Source organism: Arachis ipaensis, chromosome B09 (genome assembly GCF_000816755.2).
Source record: "Arachis ipaensis cultivar K30076 chromosome B09, Araip1.1, whole genome shotgun sequence".
Taxonomy (NCBI): domain Eukaryota; kingdom Viridiplantae; phylum Streptophyta; class Magnoliopsida; order Fabales; family Fabaceae; genus Arachis; species Arachis ipaensis.
In genome coordinates, this window is record NC_029793.2 from 120,206,459 (window position 1) to 120,223,184 (window position 16,726).

The window sequence follows — 16,726 nt, forward strand, 5'->3', positions numbered from 1 at the left end:
GTTTATTCAGACATTATGTCAAACACATTGTATGCGGTGCACATATTCATTAATTCAAGCCAAAGTTTCAAGCATGAACAACCCATAAGTAAAAATTGAACACTTGCAATTCAACAAACAAACAATTAAGCAAAACTCAAGCTATATTATCAAAACTAAATAAAGAAGATGAAAATTAAGCAAGTAAATAAACAAAGCAAAGAAGAGTAAAACAAGAAAATTAAAAAGATGAAGAATAGAGAAGAGAGGAATAGGCAATAGTGGCACTTGTGTTAGCCACTGCGAGGCTCACGGTGGCGGAACTTCACCGGAGAAAAGAAGAAAGAAAGAAGAAAAAGGAGGAAGAAGGAAGAAAGAAGAAGAAAAGAGAAGAGAGAGGAGAGAAGAAAGAGAACAGCAAAACAAGGCACTCTTTCTCATTATCGCCCAGAATTCGACCTGTGCGGACGCACACTAGGGAAAAGAAAGGGTACGCGAGAGCACAGTAGCGTGTGAGCACTGCAACCAGAAGGGTTGTTGCAAACTATGCGGGTGCACAAAGTGGTGTGCGCGCACACAAGAGAGATAAAGTGGGTTATGCCCACACACAAGAGGTGCGTGGGCTGCGAGCAGAGGGGATGTCAGGATGTGTGCGTGCGCACGGGCCTGCGCACACACAAAGAGTTTTTTTTTTTTTGAATGAGGAAAGGGATGTGTGTGGACGTATGCAGGGTGTGTGGACACACAGAAAGAGAGAGGGGGTAGTGTTCCCATGCACGCTGTGCGCATGCTGGGAACAGAGGGAGTGTTTAAGGGTGTGCGTGCGCACGTAGCTGTGCGCACGCACAGGAACTGAAAAACAAGGGAACTGTGTGGACGCACAAGGCTGTGCATACGCACAGGTCTCTATTCCTGCAACAGAAATTTGCCTCTAAGGCATCAAACAAGACATCCAAAACAGGTTTTCAAGTACCAAATCATCATAAAACTCCCAAAAATACATTATTTCACTAAAATTACCTAATAAACATCAAAATAAATCTAACCAACCAAGCAATATAGCCAATTATTCATGAAACAAAAGGTAAAAGAGAGAAAGCTAGAAGGATATTACCATGGTGGGGTGTCTCCCACCTAGCACTTTAATTTTAAGTCCTCAAGTTGGACCTTTGAGTGAAGCTTGTGTCATGGTGGCTTATGCGTCCACTCGTCCTTGAGTTGCCACCCATGCTTGCTGTTCCAAAATCCTCCGGGATCCCATACAAAGTACATTAGGCTCTCAAGCAACCTCAAGCAAGAATTTGGGATCCAAAATTATTGGTTGTGGAGTTGTTTGCCCAGATCCCACACTTTGGTTTCTCTATCATCCTCTTGTTGACTTTCACTTGTGCTCTTGGATGAATAACCTCTCCAAGCACCCTTTGAGCACCCACTTGAATGTTGAACTCCTCCAAATTGGGCCTTGCACCACTTGTTCCTTGAACTCCATTGCCATCTAAAAAGCACCTTGAGTTGATAATCCATTTCCAAGAGAGCAAATTGGTATGGGCCTATGAAGCTCATGGAGGAAATTGCTACCCACTCAATTTGTCCTTGGGGTGGAGTTATCCTATTAAGCTCTTTCACAATTGCTTCCACTTCTTGGGTGATCACCTCTTCCTCACCACTCTTTTCTAAATCCTCCATTTCTCTCTCAAACTCAAAAGTGGGAGGCTCCTCAAGATCATTGAGGGGGTTGACCAAGGTGGACAAAAAATTATTGATGATGCAATCCACTTCTTGACCAAACTCCCACAACTCTCCATTTACCTCTTCCAGTTCACTAGCTCTACCTTCCTCCTCGAGTTGCAATTCTTGTCCTAACTCTTCTACCTTCCCTTGAGGCTCCATGTTCTCCTCCTTATTACACTCCATACTTGATCCTCCACCTTCCTCGAGGGGAATGTCTTGAGTTCTTGAGTGTAGTAGAGTCAAGCGGTTTATTGCTTCGGCTATGATAGTTGTAAACTCCCTTTGCTTCCTTCGGAACCCTTCTTGCTCTTAGAAGAATGCTTGAAGATCTTATTGTTCTTGGGGCAAGGGTTGGAAAACATCATATTGAGGTGGAAGAGAAGGTTCAAAAGTTTGGAGGAAGGTTGTATATGTGGGAGGTGTGTCATGTGGGTGGGGATATTGAGGTGGTGTATAAGAGTGTGTGGGTTCATATGGTTGGTAACAAGGTATATAAACATTTTGATCCCATGGAGGTGTATGGTGTGGTGCTTGAAGGCTTGGTGGTTGAGGGTTAGATATGGGGTATTTTTCATATCTTTGGATTTGGTGTTCACATAGGGGAGGGGTTAGCTCGTTGTAGTATGAGGGAGGTGTTTGCCATGAGTGTTGCTCATATGCAATTGGTTCCTCCCTAAATTGGTTCTCTCACTCCATGAAGCAATTCCAATTTGAATTCATCATACCCTACAAAATACTTACAACCAAGCTCCAAGCAACAAGGGTGATAGCTCATAGAGAAAGTAGCAAATAAAAACAAAAGACATCAACAAACAAGAAAAATAAACACCCAAATATTAACAAAAATAACCAAATACCCAAAAAGTAAACTATTTACACTATTAACATATTCACAACAACCAAAAGTTAGCACTCAATTGCATCCCCGGCAACGGCGCTAAAAACTTAATAAGAGAGCTATTGTCGATCTAGAATTTCTCAAAATAGAATATGTTCATTGCAAGTATAGCTAAATCAACGACCAACTCTCAACATCAAAGTTTAGTATTTTCAATTTAAAACATATAAACCGAGAGTCTTTCAACCTTGGGTCGTTCTCCTTAGGATGCAATTGAGAGTGTTTCTCTTTTGGTTGTGATGGCAAGAGGGTTTTTTGAATCAAAGAACAAAGGATTAAAAGAACTAAGCAATAAAAGAACTAAGAAATGATCAAAATTGAAAGTAATGCAAGCAACAAGGAATAAGATCAAAACTAGTGAAAATGCTATAAATGCAATAAAAGAGCCTTGACTTGGGAATGAGGATCCGAGGAATCCTATCATTGCCATAACCACAACTATGGTAATTATGATGAGTCAATCTCGCCTAGTCAACCCCAACCATCGAGGAGTAAGTCAAGCAAGCATAATTGACCTTAATCCATAAGTCCTAGCTAACTTACCAAACTAGTTGATAAAAAGCTAGCATCAATAGAAACAAGAGTCAACTAACTACCCAAGAATTACCACTAAATGTTGGACATTATGACTCTAGTATCCTAGAAACTCAAACCACAAGCCAAGGTGGGAAAATCTACTCAAAATTCATAATTGGCATTTTCACAAACACCTTGTATGCATAAAAATAAAACATAGGAAATTGCAAGGAAAAATAGAGAACTATAACCAACTATCAACAAAACCAAATATAAACAAGCAATCAAGCATAAAGAAGGCATGAAACATTAAATTCATCTATCAAAATTCCAAGATACCAAAATTGCATATATAAACAAAGTAACTTGAACCATAAGAAAATAAAGGCAAAAACAATGTAATTAAAGAGAAGATCAAGAGTACTTACAATAAAAGAAGTAAAAATCCAAAGAAAGGCTTGCTATAAAATGCTACAATAGAAATGGAAAATGAAACCCTAAGAGAGCAATGCTACACTACTCCTACTCCTACTCCTACTCCTAATTACTCTCTAAAACTATCTAAGTGAGCTCCCTTATTATGTGTTGCATTCCCTTTCATATAGCCTCTCAAACCAGCCTCCAAGCCTTCATAAATGGGCCTAGAGACCCCCAAAACTGCGTAGCACGTGACTTTTTAATGGAGGCATGCGCTGGTACCTGTGCGGACGCACAGACGTGTGCGTGCGCACACTCTACCAAAATCTCTTCCTGTGCGTACGCACAAGAGGTTGTGCGTACACACACTAGGCGATGCTTGAATGGACGCGCGACACGCACGATGCAGCTCACGCACGTGGCTCTGCTTGGGTTCCTGTGCATACGCACAGGTGGTTGTGCGCACGCACGCATGCTGATTTCCTCCTTGTGCGTACGCACGCATGGCTGTGAGCCTCTCCTTTGTTTTCTTCATGTGTTTTCCCTTATACACACTTTCTTCCACTTTTGCTTATCCATTCTTGCCTAATTGATCTGAAATCACTCAACAAACATGTCATGACATCAAATAGAATAAAAGTGGAATTAAATTGCTCATTTCAAGCACAAAATTGTATGTTTTTATATTTAGGATCAAATTGGGGACAAAACATAAAAGTATGCTATTTTGGTGCTTAAGTGTGAGTTCATGTGCTAGATCCATCCAAATTGAGTCAAAATATACCATCAAATATGGACTCATCACATACACTTACGTGATTGAGGTCTTGTTTCACTATAGCTCACATACCCATATGGCCTTACCCTTTCATTTCCCTTTGCAACCCAATATTGAGCCTATTTTACTCCATTTATTCTTTATTTTAGCACATCATTAATTGTAAGCGAAAAATAATAAATGTCCCTGATTTGAATCCTCGGTTAGCTTAGACTAGTGAGAGTGTATATGAACTAAGTGTGGGAAATTTGGGTTTGGGAATTACTTGGTCAGGGAATTGGGTATTTTATATTCTTATATGAAAAATATGAAAACAGTTTGGGCACTTGTTCATGCATCCAGCACATTAATCACATGCATTAACTCACTGAAAAAAAAAGAAAAAAAATGAATAATAAAGAAAGAAAAGAAAAAGAGAGGCAATTAAAATGGGGACAAAATGCTCCAAGGCTAATAAGTGAACTAATGCATATGATTTGTACTCAAAAGATATCAAGGTGCATGGATTTGTGGAAAAATAGTTAATGGGTGACTAGGCTTTGCATAGTGATAACATGGAATGTCCTAAGTTAGGTGGGAAGTTTAGGTTAATCAAGGATTCGGATTTTAGCCCACTTAACCAAATACATTCCTACCTTGACCTTAACCCCATTACAACCCTTGAAAAGACCTCTTGATATGTGTATTTGTGCATTAAATCTTTGTTGATTGGTAGAAGAAGAGCAAGCCTTGGAAAGCAAGATTAGTAGATAACCGAGAGAATCAACCCTCAAACACTAGAGTGATTAGAGTGTATACACTTCCAGTGAGGGTTCGATGCTCGATTCTTTGTTCCCGGCTTTCATGAGCTTTCTTCTTGCAACTCTACTTGTACTTTATTTTGAGATTTGAATTAGTGGAATCCAATTTATGTTTGTTCATGGAGAATTTGTTTACTTTTGACCAAGTAGGTAGAAGCATTTAGCATGTAGTTGCATTCTTATATATAAATTACATCGCATAAGTCTCACCATCTTCCCTTCACTCTTTCGTTTCCATTGAGCTTAGCATGAGGACATGCTAATGTTTAGGTGTGGGGAGATTTGATACACCACTATTTTATGATATATTTTGGACTGAATTGAGTGGGTTTTGTCAACTATTCTCACCCTTATTCATGAAAATTGTATGTTTTTAAGTTTCCTTCCTAATTTTGTGCTATGATTGAAAACATACTTCCTAGGCCTTAAAATTGTTAATTTTTAATTCTCCTTTATTACCATTCGATGTCGTAATGTGTTTATTAAGTGTTTTCAGGTTTACAGGGTATAAATGGCTCAAAGGATGAAGATGAAGCATGTTAAAGTGGAAGGAACACAAGAAACTAAAGAGTTGAGAAGCGAGGAGCGACGCGCACGCATGGCTGGCGCGTGCGTATGACTTGGAGCGTCTTTCAGTGACGCGTACGTGTGACCAGCGTAGAAGTTCAGCGATGCGCACGCGTGACCGATGCGTATGCTTGACAGAGCGTCACATGCTGCACTTAACAGAACTCGCTGGGGGCAATTTCTAGGTTGATTTGGACCCAGTTTTAAGCCTGAAAACACAAACTAGAGGTAGAAATGGAGTTGAGACTGAACACACTTTACTTTTCACTTTAGTTTTTGATTAGTTTTGAATTCTAGAGAGAGAAACACCTATTTTTCTCTAGGGTTTTGATATTCTTAGTTTTGTTTGAATTTGGATCTTGAGAGAGTTGCTGATATCTTCAATTGGAGTCATTTTTCTTATAATTTTCTTCTTTAATTTCATTCCCTTAATACTCTTTTTCATTTGGTTATTGAATTTATGTTTGGATATTGTTACTCCTGAATTTCATTAATGCATTGAATTATTATGTTTATTTTTATTGCTTGTCTGGTTATTGTTAATCATTGTTAGTGGTAATTTTGATTTAATTAATTCCTTATAATTATCATGTCTTTTATTTACGCCCACTATGTGTTCATGAAAATGACATTCATGTTAATGGAGTAGATCTTTCAACTTGGCTTGGGGTTTGATTTGTAATTGAAAATTGCTGGCTAACTCAACTCCCACCAACTCTAGTCCTTCCCCATAAAGTGACTAGGACTTGTGGGCTAGAGTTAGTGATACCCAATTGACTTTCCTTCAATTGCTAGAGGATAACTAAGTGGAAGCAATGAACATTTACTATTATACTTGGAAAAGACAACAAGGATAGAAACTCCAATTCTCTCCCTTGACCAAGGCCTTTTACTCTGAATACATAACATCTCTTGTTAGTTACTCATCGCTTTAATTCCTAGCTATTTACTTTTCCGTTCTCAATTTCAAAAATATTCAGGAAAATCCTAACCAATAATTTGCATCTTGTATCAACTCTTTGGAAAACGACCTGGGATTCTACTCCCAGTTATTTATTATTAATTGTGACACATTCTAAATTGATAGTGGAAATTTCGTCGGTTAAGACTGTACTTGCAATGCTATTTTTATCAGAAATTCTTAACCGGCATTTTTCTGCCCATCAATCTTACATATTTTATAATAAATAAAAATTTAAGATTTTTACCATCATTCAATTAAATTTATCCATTTTTAATATTTTTAGAAAATCATTTTAAAAATATACTCTTTATTCTTTAAATAAATAGTAATCACCTTTTAAAAAAATGAATAAGTTTAATTGAATGATGGTAAAAATCTTAAATTTTTATTTATTAAAAAGTATGTAAGATTAAACTTATTGTTGCTACCACACAACATCACATTCGATTCTTAGTTTAATGGTATTTTTTCTTATTTGATAAATAATTATATTATTATTTCAGCAGTCAAATATTAATTATATTATAACTATCTTTAATCCTACCAAAAAAAATGTTGATACATGTATAACTTTCTTGATATTATTAGTGAATAATACCTTGATAATCAAAATATTCATTCATGATTTTAAATATTTTTTAACACTTAATTTAAGAAATAAAGATTTCTTAATTTTCTATAATAATAATTATTGTTTTCTACCAAAATATTTATTTTATGAAAATTATTATTTATATTCATGAAATTTGTCTTCAGAAGTACAATTACCTGTGTCTTAGTTAATTTTTTAGTGTACCTCTGTGCAAAACAAACATAAAAAAACAGAAAGAAAAAAGAAGAAATAAGCAGAAATGAAATTTATAACAATGAACAGCATGCAAGTGTATAAACAATCATTGTAAACAAGAGTGTTAGCTAAGAGATAAACCTCCATAGACAAATAGGAGGGTGTTGCATTAGCTTGGATAGCAGGAAGATTCCAATATGTTAATTGGACATCATATTTCTCATGAAAATATTTAACAATTGATATTTTTTTGTTATGCCATTAAGAGTAAACCTAAAAGGTAATTGTAGAAATAATAGGTGTTCAGTAAGGTTAGGAGAACCATGATAAATTTAACAAAAAAATAGTAAAGCTTTATTTCTCATGTCACATAAACCATTCTTTAATTAGGAAACAATGTTAGCCATTCTTTCTTTAGTTGTTTCAAACATTATAAATTAAATTGCATATTTTGTATTAGATGAAAAATATAATATTCACATTATATTAGAGAGTTAATATGATCAATATTTTATATTGGTTTTGTCTTTACAAAATATATAGCAAGTGCATTATTGTGGATAGTGATTAATTCATATTACTCTGTATCTATTAGAAGTCTAAATTTCGCTGCAGACTTAACAATTGCTATCAGAGTAAATATTATATTATTCATTATTTGAGTGGTAAAATTCAAGTTTGAATACAATGATTTCTACTAGTGAAAATGTCAAAGTAGAAAAATATGAAATCGAGAAGTTTAATGGGAAAAATTTGTTTATATCACAGAAATTGCACAAGGCACTGGCGAAAAAAGAGAAAAAGCCAGAGGATATGAAGGATGAGGATTGGGAAGAATTAGATCTTGAAGTTCGGGCTGCAACAATCTTATGCCTTGAGAGGGATGTGGCTTTCTTGGTGAATGAAGAAGCAACTGCAGCAGACGTTTGGTTAAAGTTAGAGGGTAACTTCATCATAAAGACTCTAACTAACAGGATCTACTTAAAATCCAAATTGTATACATGCTAGATAGAGGAAGGTACCTCAATCTGAGAATATATCAATAAGTTTGATAGGATTATATCAAACTTAAAGGATATAGATGTGAAGATTGATGATGAGGATCAGGCACTCATATTATTACTTTCATTACCGAAGTCCTATGAAAATCTGGTGCAGACTTTGATGCTGGTGGGTGACACTCTGACCATGGATGAGACGAGGACATCACTTTTAGTGGATGATATACGTAAATTTGCTACAAGTGTAATGTCATCTTCAAATGGAAGAGAGTATAATGATAGCACAAGGATTGTTTGCAGCTAGAGAGAGGAGTAATGAAAGAGAAAAAGGTAAGCATATAAAGTCTAGGCTAAAATCTAGACCTCACGCGGAAAGAACATGCTTTAAATGTGGTGAGCCTAAACATTTTAAAGCAAATTTCCCAAATAAGAAGATAAATTCCAAGAAATAGAACAATGACAACTCAAAAGAAAAACAAGAAGCAACTTACATCTCAAATGATGATGAAGATTGTTACTGTGTAATAGATGATTCTTACGAAATATCCGGTCAGTGGATGCTTGATTCTAAGCTTCTCACCATATGTGTCCTAGTAGGAAGTGGTTTACTACCTATCAAAGTACTAATGGAGGCACACTTTTGACGGGCAACAATCATACTTGCAAAACTATAGGGGTAGGTACTATAAGAATCAAGATGCATGATGGAGTTGTAAGAACCTTGAAGGATGTGAAACATATTTCTAACTTGCGAAAAAATCTAATCTCTATAGATTTAGTAGAGAAAAATGGTTGCAAAATTGTTGCTGAAAATGGGGTTTTATCCTCTTTTGGGGACAACTGTTACAGGTGAGCTAGCACTTGGAATCGGTGGAAGTAAAGACTAATGAGCAGATATTTTAGACGCTTTTTGGCATCATTTTCATATAGTTTTTATTATGTTTTGTTTAAGTTTTATTATATTTTCATAGGTTTTAGTGCAAAATTCATATTTTTGGATTCTACTTTGAGTTGTTGTATTTTATGATGATTTCATGTATTTTCTGGCTGGAATTGAGGAGTTTTGGCAAAATCTGATTCAGAGATAGAGAAAGGACTGCAGATGCTGTCAGATTCTGACCTCCATGCACTCAAAGGAGCATTTCTGGAGCTACAAAATTTCAAATGGTACGCTCTCAACGGCTATGAAAAGCTAACATCCAGGGCTTTCCAGAAATATATAATGGTCTATACTTCGCTTTGAAAATAAAGGCTCAAAACTGGCGTTCAACGCCAGCCACCAATCCCATTCCTGGTGTCCATATATATGAAATTGAAACTATATGAAATTGAAACACGGTCAATGCATATATATCTAATCAAAGGAAAAGAAAGTGAAACGTGGCATGTATGCCAGTATATATATATATCACTAATGACACCTAATAAAGCTTTAACCATCACAAATTTTCTTTTATTCTCAATAGCCTTAATCATTCTTATTTCTTTCATTAATCATCGAACAAAATAGAGAAGGAACCATGAGAGGAAAAAAAAGAAAATCGAGAGAGAGAACGTGAATTTCATGGAAATATAAACTTTTCGGCTTCGATATCTTGAGTTCCGTAACACTGACGAACGAGATTTTTGCCAGTAAAAAATATCATAAAAACAGTTGCTTTGTAGATATAGTTTTTAAATCAACAAAAATTCTTTTCGTGCAAACGTTTTGGTTGTCATAAGTAACAAACCCCTTTTAAAATTGATAACCGAGTAATTAAACTTCGGGTCGTCTTCTCAAGGAACTACAGGGAAGTATGTTCTTATTATTGGTTATGGAGATTGTAAATTGGGGTTTCAAGAATGAGGAACAAGTAACTTAATGGCGGGTAAATTAAATGGCAATTAAAATAAATAAATAACTGCAAAGCAAACTTTTGGCAAGGTATGAGAAATTGGAAGTCTAGACTTAGTTATCCCTATCAATAACAATGAAAGTTGAATCTTAATTCCACTTGGTTAACTTTTACTAAAGTAAAGGAAAGTCAAGGGACTAATTAGTTTGATCTTCGAATCCTATTTATTTCCTAAGAAAAGGTTGGGATTATTGAAGCTCAGTTCAATTAGCAAAGATAACAGTTATCAATTATGTTGAGATAAGATAACTCCTGAGTTACTGCTTTCTTAACCAAGACCAAAAGAAGAAAAAGTAAATTTACTGGAATAAAAATGTCTTCAGATGTAAAGCAACAATAACATAAATTAAAGAAAGCAATCATGAATTGAAATACCTCAAAAAATATTAATAAGGGAAATTATAATCTAACATGAAGAGTTCATAAACTAAATTGGAAGAATAAATTAAAATAAAGAACCTGGGATTGAGAGTTACTCCTAAAACTAAGAGAAGTCCTAAATCCTACGAGAGAGAGAGGAGAGAACCTCTCTCAAAACTAGATCTAAAACATGGGAAATAACTAAATTGGCGAGCTCTCCCTAAATGGATGCATTCCCTCACTTCATAACCTCTGATCTATGCCTTCTGGACTTGGATTTAGGCCAAAAAGGGCCTCAGAATTCGCTAGGAGCGTCTTCTGCAATTTCTGGTGTGTGGCCTATGTCACGCGTCCGCGTGGGTCACGCGGTCGCGTCATTCGGAGCTTTTCTTGTCACGCGGTCGCGTCAGTCATGCAGCCGCGTCGCTGCTTCTTCACTCTTGGCACGCGATCGCGTCATCCATACGATCGCGTGGGTGCCAGTTCTGCAAAACTCCGTTCTGCACTTTCCTTCCATTTTTTGTATGTTTCCTTTTTCATCCTTTAAGTCATTCTGCCTTAGAAGATCTGAAACTACTCAACACACTAATCACGGCATCGAATGGAAATAAAGGTAATTAAAATAATTAATTTTAAAACATAGGAAACTTATAGAATACAGTCATACCAAAAATCATGAGGTCTTTAATTAAGGTTGTAATGGGGCCAAGGTAAAGGTAAGGATATATGTATAAGGCTAAGTGAGCTAATAAGTGAATCCTTAATTAGACTAAGATCTCACCTAACATACATACTTAGTAAAACAAAACTTCTTTACCTATTTTCCCATATTTTCCCACTTGATGTTACATGCTCATGCTTCAACTTTTGTTCTTATTCCATGTGCATTGCTTTTATTTTGCATTTGGGAAATTCTTTTGTATCCCCTTTATTAAAGACTGAAAAATAACTTTTTTTTAAATGCACATGGTAATTTAATCACTTTGATTTCTCATGAGCATGCTTTCCAAAAATTTCTTAGTTTGAGTTATTTTATTCTTTTTAACACTTCTACCTTTTGTTTTTATCATCCATGTTCCCAATAGGTTTTCCACATTTTAAACTATTCATAATTTTCTATCTTAAGCTAACCAAGGATTCAACTTGGAATTTTATTTGTTTTTCAGCTTAAGGCTAGTGATGTGGCTAATAGAATAAAAAGGGATTTAAAGGTTCAAGGGGCTAACAAGGGTGATGTAAAAAGTAGGCTATTTTGGGATAAGTGAGCTAAAATCAAATAATGGCCTCAATCACTCTCTTGGTATATATCTACATTCTATATTCTATATTATATAATCGGACATATAGATTAGAACAAAGTAAAGAATACCAGAATATAAAAGAAGGGCGGAACACACAGGAATAAAAATTTATGGTTTGAATGTAACCATACAATTAGGCTCAAAACTCACAGGCTATGTGTTCTCTAGCTCAAAAATCATTTATCACTTATGTATGTCATGCAGGTTTAGTTAAAAATTCTCATTATTCTCAATGTAAAACTTATATTGAATGGCTTTAAAGTTCTAGTGTTTCTCCTTGATGAAGTGTTGTTAACTAACATGTAATGCTATATATACAAGGTGTGGGTTGTTTTGATTTTGTTAAAGTCTCTAGTTTACTTCCCTTTTTATATTTTCCAATTTAAACTAAGCTATCTTATGCTAAAAAGGGTAAACTATACTAATTAATCCACAATTTCTATAACTAATAAGTTAGAATTGTAACTAAACTAAGTGGCTAAAATATGAACTAAAAATGCAAAATACAGAAATAGAGTAAAAATACATGAAAGTGGCAATGTATAAGTACTCAGAAAATAAAAAAAAATAAAAATAAAGAGAAAAATACAAAAAAATATCCAAAATAAAAGAAAAAGAGTCTGTAGTGGTTCACCAAAATAATACGCCAGAGATGGCGACCTCTCCACACTTAAAATGTAGCATCGTCCCCGATGCTCACTCGGCCGGGTGTGAAGGGGTGTCATCACTGGAAGGGATGGTAGTTGGGGTCTCTGTGGTGGCTGGCTGAATGTCCGACTACTGGAGAGGAGGGGCTGTCTGAATGGGGATCTCAGGATCTACAGCCTGGATCTGATGTGGGATCTCTGCCTGTGGTGCAGCCTGCTCGGCCTCTCCCTGGGGATGGGTCTCTACCTCGGGCGCATCTACCTCCTCCTCAGATGCCTCGGAAGGTGTGTCAGGCTCAGAAGAAATATCGCCGGATCGTATCATCAGCTTCAGGTGCTCATAGCATCACTTGTTGTGACGCTCCATCTGGTCAAGGCGTCGAAACAAGCGGTGCACCAGATGATAGACAGGCTCTGTGGCAGGTGGAGGTGCAGTGGTGGTAGCAGGGGTAGGTGGTGCAGCAGTGGAGGAAGAGGGACCGGCAGATGGTGTAGCTGTATCATCAGCAGTGGCAGTCAAGAATGGAGGTCTGTAGCCCAAGGCCAGGAAGTTTCTGCTGTGCGGGATAAGCTTCTTGTACTCTGCAGTAGGTGGCCTCTCATCAGCATCCTCCCATGGCACGTCAGCTCGACGGCCCAGCTGTGTAACCAGATAGGAAAAGGGAAGAGTGCCTCGGACGTGGACCCTGGCCATATAGTGCCGGATAAAGCGTGGCAGGTACAGGTTCTTGCCCTCCATCACACACCAAAGGAGGGTGATCATAGCGGCTGGTATCTCAGTCTCGTGAGTACTCGGCATAATGTAGTTGCTGAATATCTGATGCCATAGCGAGCCTCATCGTTCAGGTAAATCCGCTTGATCCCTTTCGGCATGGTGGTGTTCTGACCCATGATCCAAGGGACTGACGGGTCAAGGGCAATCCGGGCTTTGACTGCATCCCAGTCAAACTTCATGAAGCACATATCCTCTTCAGCTTTCTGATAGCCATCTGTCTGATCAGTCTTAGGCAGAAGTTTCAGAACCTCTTCTATTGCCTCCTCAGTAACCAGAATCTGCTTCCCTCTGAGGTTCACTGCATCTAGAGAAGTTTTGAAGTAGTTGCAGTAGAATTTCCTAACCCAAGATGCATTAACCTCAGTCAGAGGTCTCTCCAGAAAGAACCAGCCTCTTTGTTTGATCTAATCAGAGGTGTATTGCTGGAGTTCTTCTGGGATCTTCAAAGTCTGCTCCAGGTATAGGTTCCTGGAGTTTACAAACACCAGATACTTCAACTCACAGTATCAGTTTGCAAACTTTACTAAGTCATTGGCGGGAAGTAGCTGGTCGGCCTTCTCCTGCGGGGTAAAGGCTTTCTCCCGCGAGGAGGCATCATGCATGAGGTCGATGATAGACACGGAGGCTTCTCCTCTTTTCCTTTTGCCAGTAGTGGCCTTGCCTTTTTCCTTTCTCTGGGAATCTGACATCCTGAAAAACAGAAAATCAGGATATAATAAAAATAGGAAGGCAAATAGGCAAATAATCAAAGAAAACACAAAGTGGCAAAGGAGCAATAGGATAATGAATATGAGTTAAGTAAAATGTGCATTTAGGATTTGTATAGGAGTGAAAAGTCTGAAAAGAAGAAATCACAATCCAAAATATAATTGAATGCAAGTTAAATAGAAAAATTAACATCATGCCTTGGTTAGAATGTTAAAAGAAAGTGAAAGAAAAACAAAAAAAAAAGAAGTTTTGAAAAGGTTAGGTTGGTTAGAGTTAAAATTAGTGAGTTAGTGAAAAATGGGTTAAAGTAAGAGGCATAATGAAAATAGTCCAAGTAACAAGTAATCACAGGTAGAAGCTATAGGTAACTCATATTCAAACAAATAAAACAGTTTGATGATGATTCAAATAGAGATAAAGAAAGCAAAAATAGGAATCAAACATCAAAATTGCAGTTTAGGAACCAGGAAATCAAAGAGGATAAGAATGCATGCCCTGGCATTCATGAATGGTTTGGTTAAAGCAGAGGAAAACAGAGTTCAAGATTCCAAAATCAAAACATGAATGAAAGTCAAAAAGATTTATAAAAATTTGGGCAGCATTCCGGCTAAAATTGGATTTTCCCAGAAAATAAACAGCAATCAAACAGTTCATATGAATTAAAAAAAATCAAGCTGCAGTTACATATAATGAACATAAACCTGAAAATTCAGTGTAAAGAGCAGCAATATACAAGAAATACAGCATATGAACAAGATCACAACAACAGCAGATTTGCAAATTTGATAAAAGAGAAACATGAACAGTGCAAGTAAACAGACCTAAATCTACTAACCACATCCTAGGCTACCTAACAACCTAAAATCCACTACAACATGCATATCTAACTATTCTAACATGAACATAAACCGAAAAATAAGAATAAACTATGAACGGATAAAAGGGATTGCGTGTTGCGGAACCTGGTAGGCGTAAGAAGGGGGTTGGGGTAGAGAGGTGGCTGGGGGTGGTGGAAGTGGCGTTCGGCGCGGCGGCTGGCGGTGGGGTTGGAGGGGAGAAGAGGGGTGGTGTTGCTAGTGGAAGGGGGGTTGTGGTTGGGACGGTTGGCGGCGGTGGGTGGTGGCGCGGAGGAGCAGTGGCGGAGGAGGGGGGAAAGGGAAGAAAGAAGAAAGAAGAGAAGAATGGGGGAGGGGGTGGTGCGGCGGTGGGGTCTGGGTGGTTGACGGGGGACGGCGGTGGTCGGAGATGGTGGTTGGGTGGTTGTTGTGATCGGAGAAGAAGAGAGGGAGGAGAGGGTTTCAGGGGGGCTGCGCGAATGTAGGGTTCGCGTGGCTGGGGGGGATTATAAATTTGAATCCACGCGGCCGCGTGGGGCACGCGGTCGCGTGGTTGGGGTGAAAATGGGGGTGACGCGATCGCGTGGGGCGCGCGATCGCATGTAGGGGGTAAAAGAAGGGATGACGCGATCGCATGGGGCATGCGATCGCGTCGCTGGAAATTGTGCTAAATGCACGAATCCAACGTCGTTCCAGCGCAACTCTCTGTCTTCTTTTTGGGATTTGTACAATCCATGTGACGCGATCGCGTCGCTCACGCGGTCGCGTGGGATTGGTTTTGTGCATGTGACGCGATCGCATGGGGCATGCAATCGCGTGGGCCATTTTGTGCTAGGCGCACAATGGCCGCACGATTCCAGCCCAACTTTCTGAACATTAGATCTTTATGCCGATCTCCAGGTCACGCGGCTGCGTGGATGACGTGGTCGCGTGGAAAGTGTAGTTCGCCATTTGACGCGATCGCATGGGGCATGCGGTCGCGTCGCGCAACCCCCTTTTTTTTGTGAATTGAATGCAGAATGCAATGCTTAATGTGAATGCTATGCATGATTCTAGGTTTAATAATAAAATAAAATAAAACTCAAAAACAAACAAGACTAAATGAAATTAAAATTGCAAAAGAAACGATCATACCCCGGTGGGTTGTCTCCCACCTAGCACTTTTAGTTAAAGTCCTTAAGTTGGACATTGGAGGGGCTTCCTGTTATGGTGGCTTGTGTTTAAATTCATCCAGAAATCTCCACCAGTGCTTGGAATGCCAATAGCCTCCGGGGTCCCAAACTAGACATGTAAAGCTTCTGAGCAGCTTCAAACAGATTTTCAGGCTCCCGGGGTGATGAATGTCAGAATAGATTCCTGGATCCCAAGCCTTGTTTTAAATCTGCCTCCGTCTTGATCTCCATGTTTCCATCCGGGCGGTTTAAAAAGTAAATTATCACCATGGTAACCAAACATTTTCCGAGATCCATTCGATTGATTTTGATGCCAATCCGTGCACTTCGAGTTGAAGCGTGGAACCTTATTGAACCTTGTGCACCAGCTCTGAGCACGAGCCATTTCCCTCTTACTCTTAAAGCCACAGAGAGCTCTAAGCTGGCCATCTGTTTCAAGTAAACCATATTCAAGTGAATAAGTAAAGTTAAAAGTTAAGGATTGTACCCACTTGAAGCTTGTATTAGGTGGTAATGGCCTTGGGATAGGTGTTTCCAGTGGTTCTGTAAGTTCTACTCCCAGGTAATCTTCTGTGAATTCCTCCACTTCTTTGC

The 16,726-nt window shown here is 38.1% G+C and overlaps 1 protein-coding gene across 1 annotated transcript; it reads left to right on the plus strand.

The window, feature by feature from the left end:
- On the plus strand, positions 8,125-15,445 carry LOC110266926 (heterogeneous nuclear ribonucleoprotein A1, A2/B1 homolog). Its single transcript, XM_021112007.1, has 3 exons — positions 8,125-8,361; positions 8,512-8,708; positions 15,094-15,445. The coding sequence occupies exons 1-3, from the start codon at positions 8,125-8,127 to the stop codon at positions 15,443-15,445; spliced, it is 786 nt and encodes a 261-aa protein (XP_020967666.1).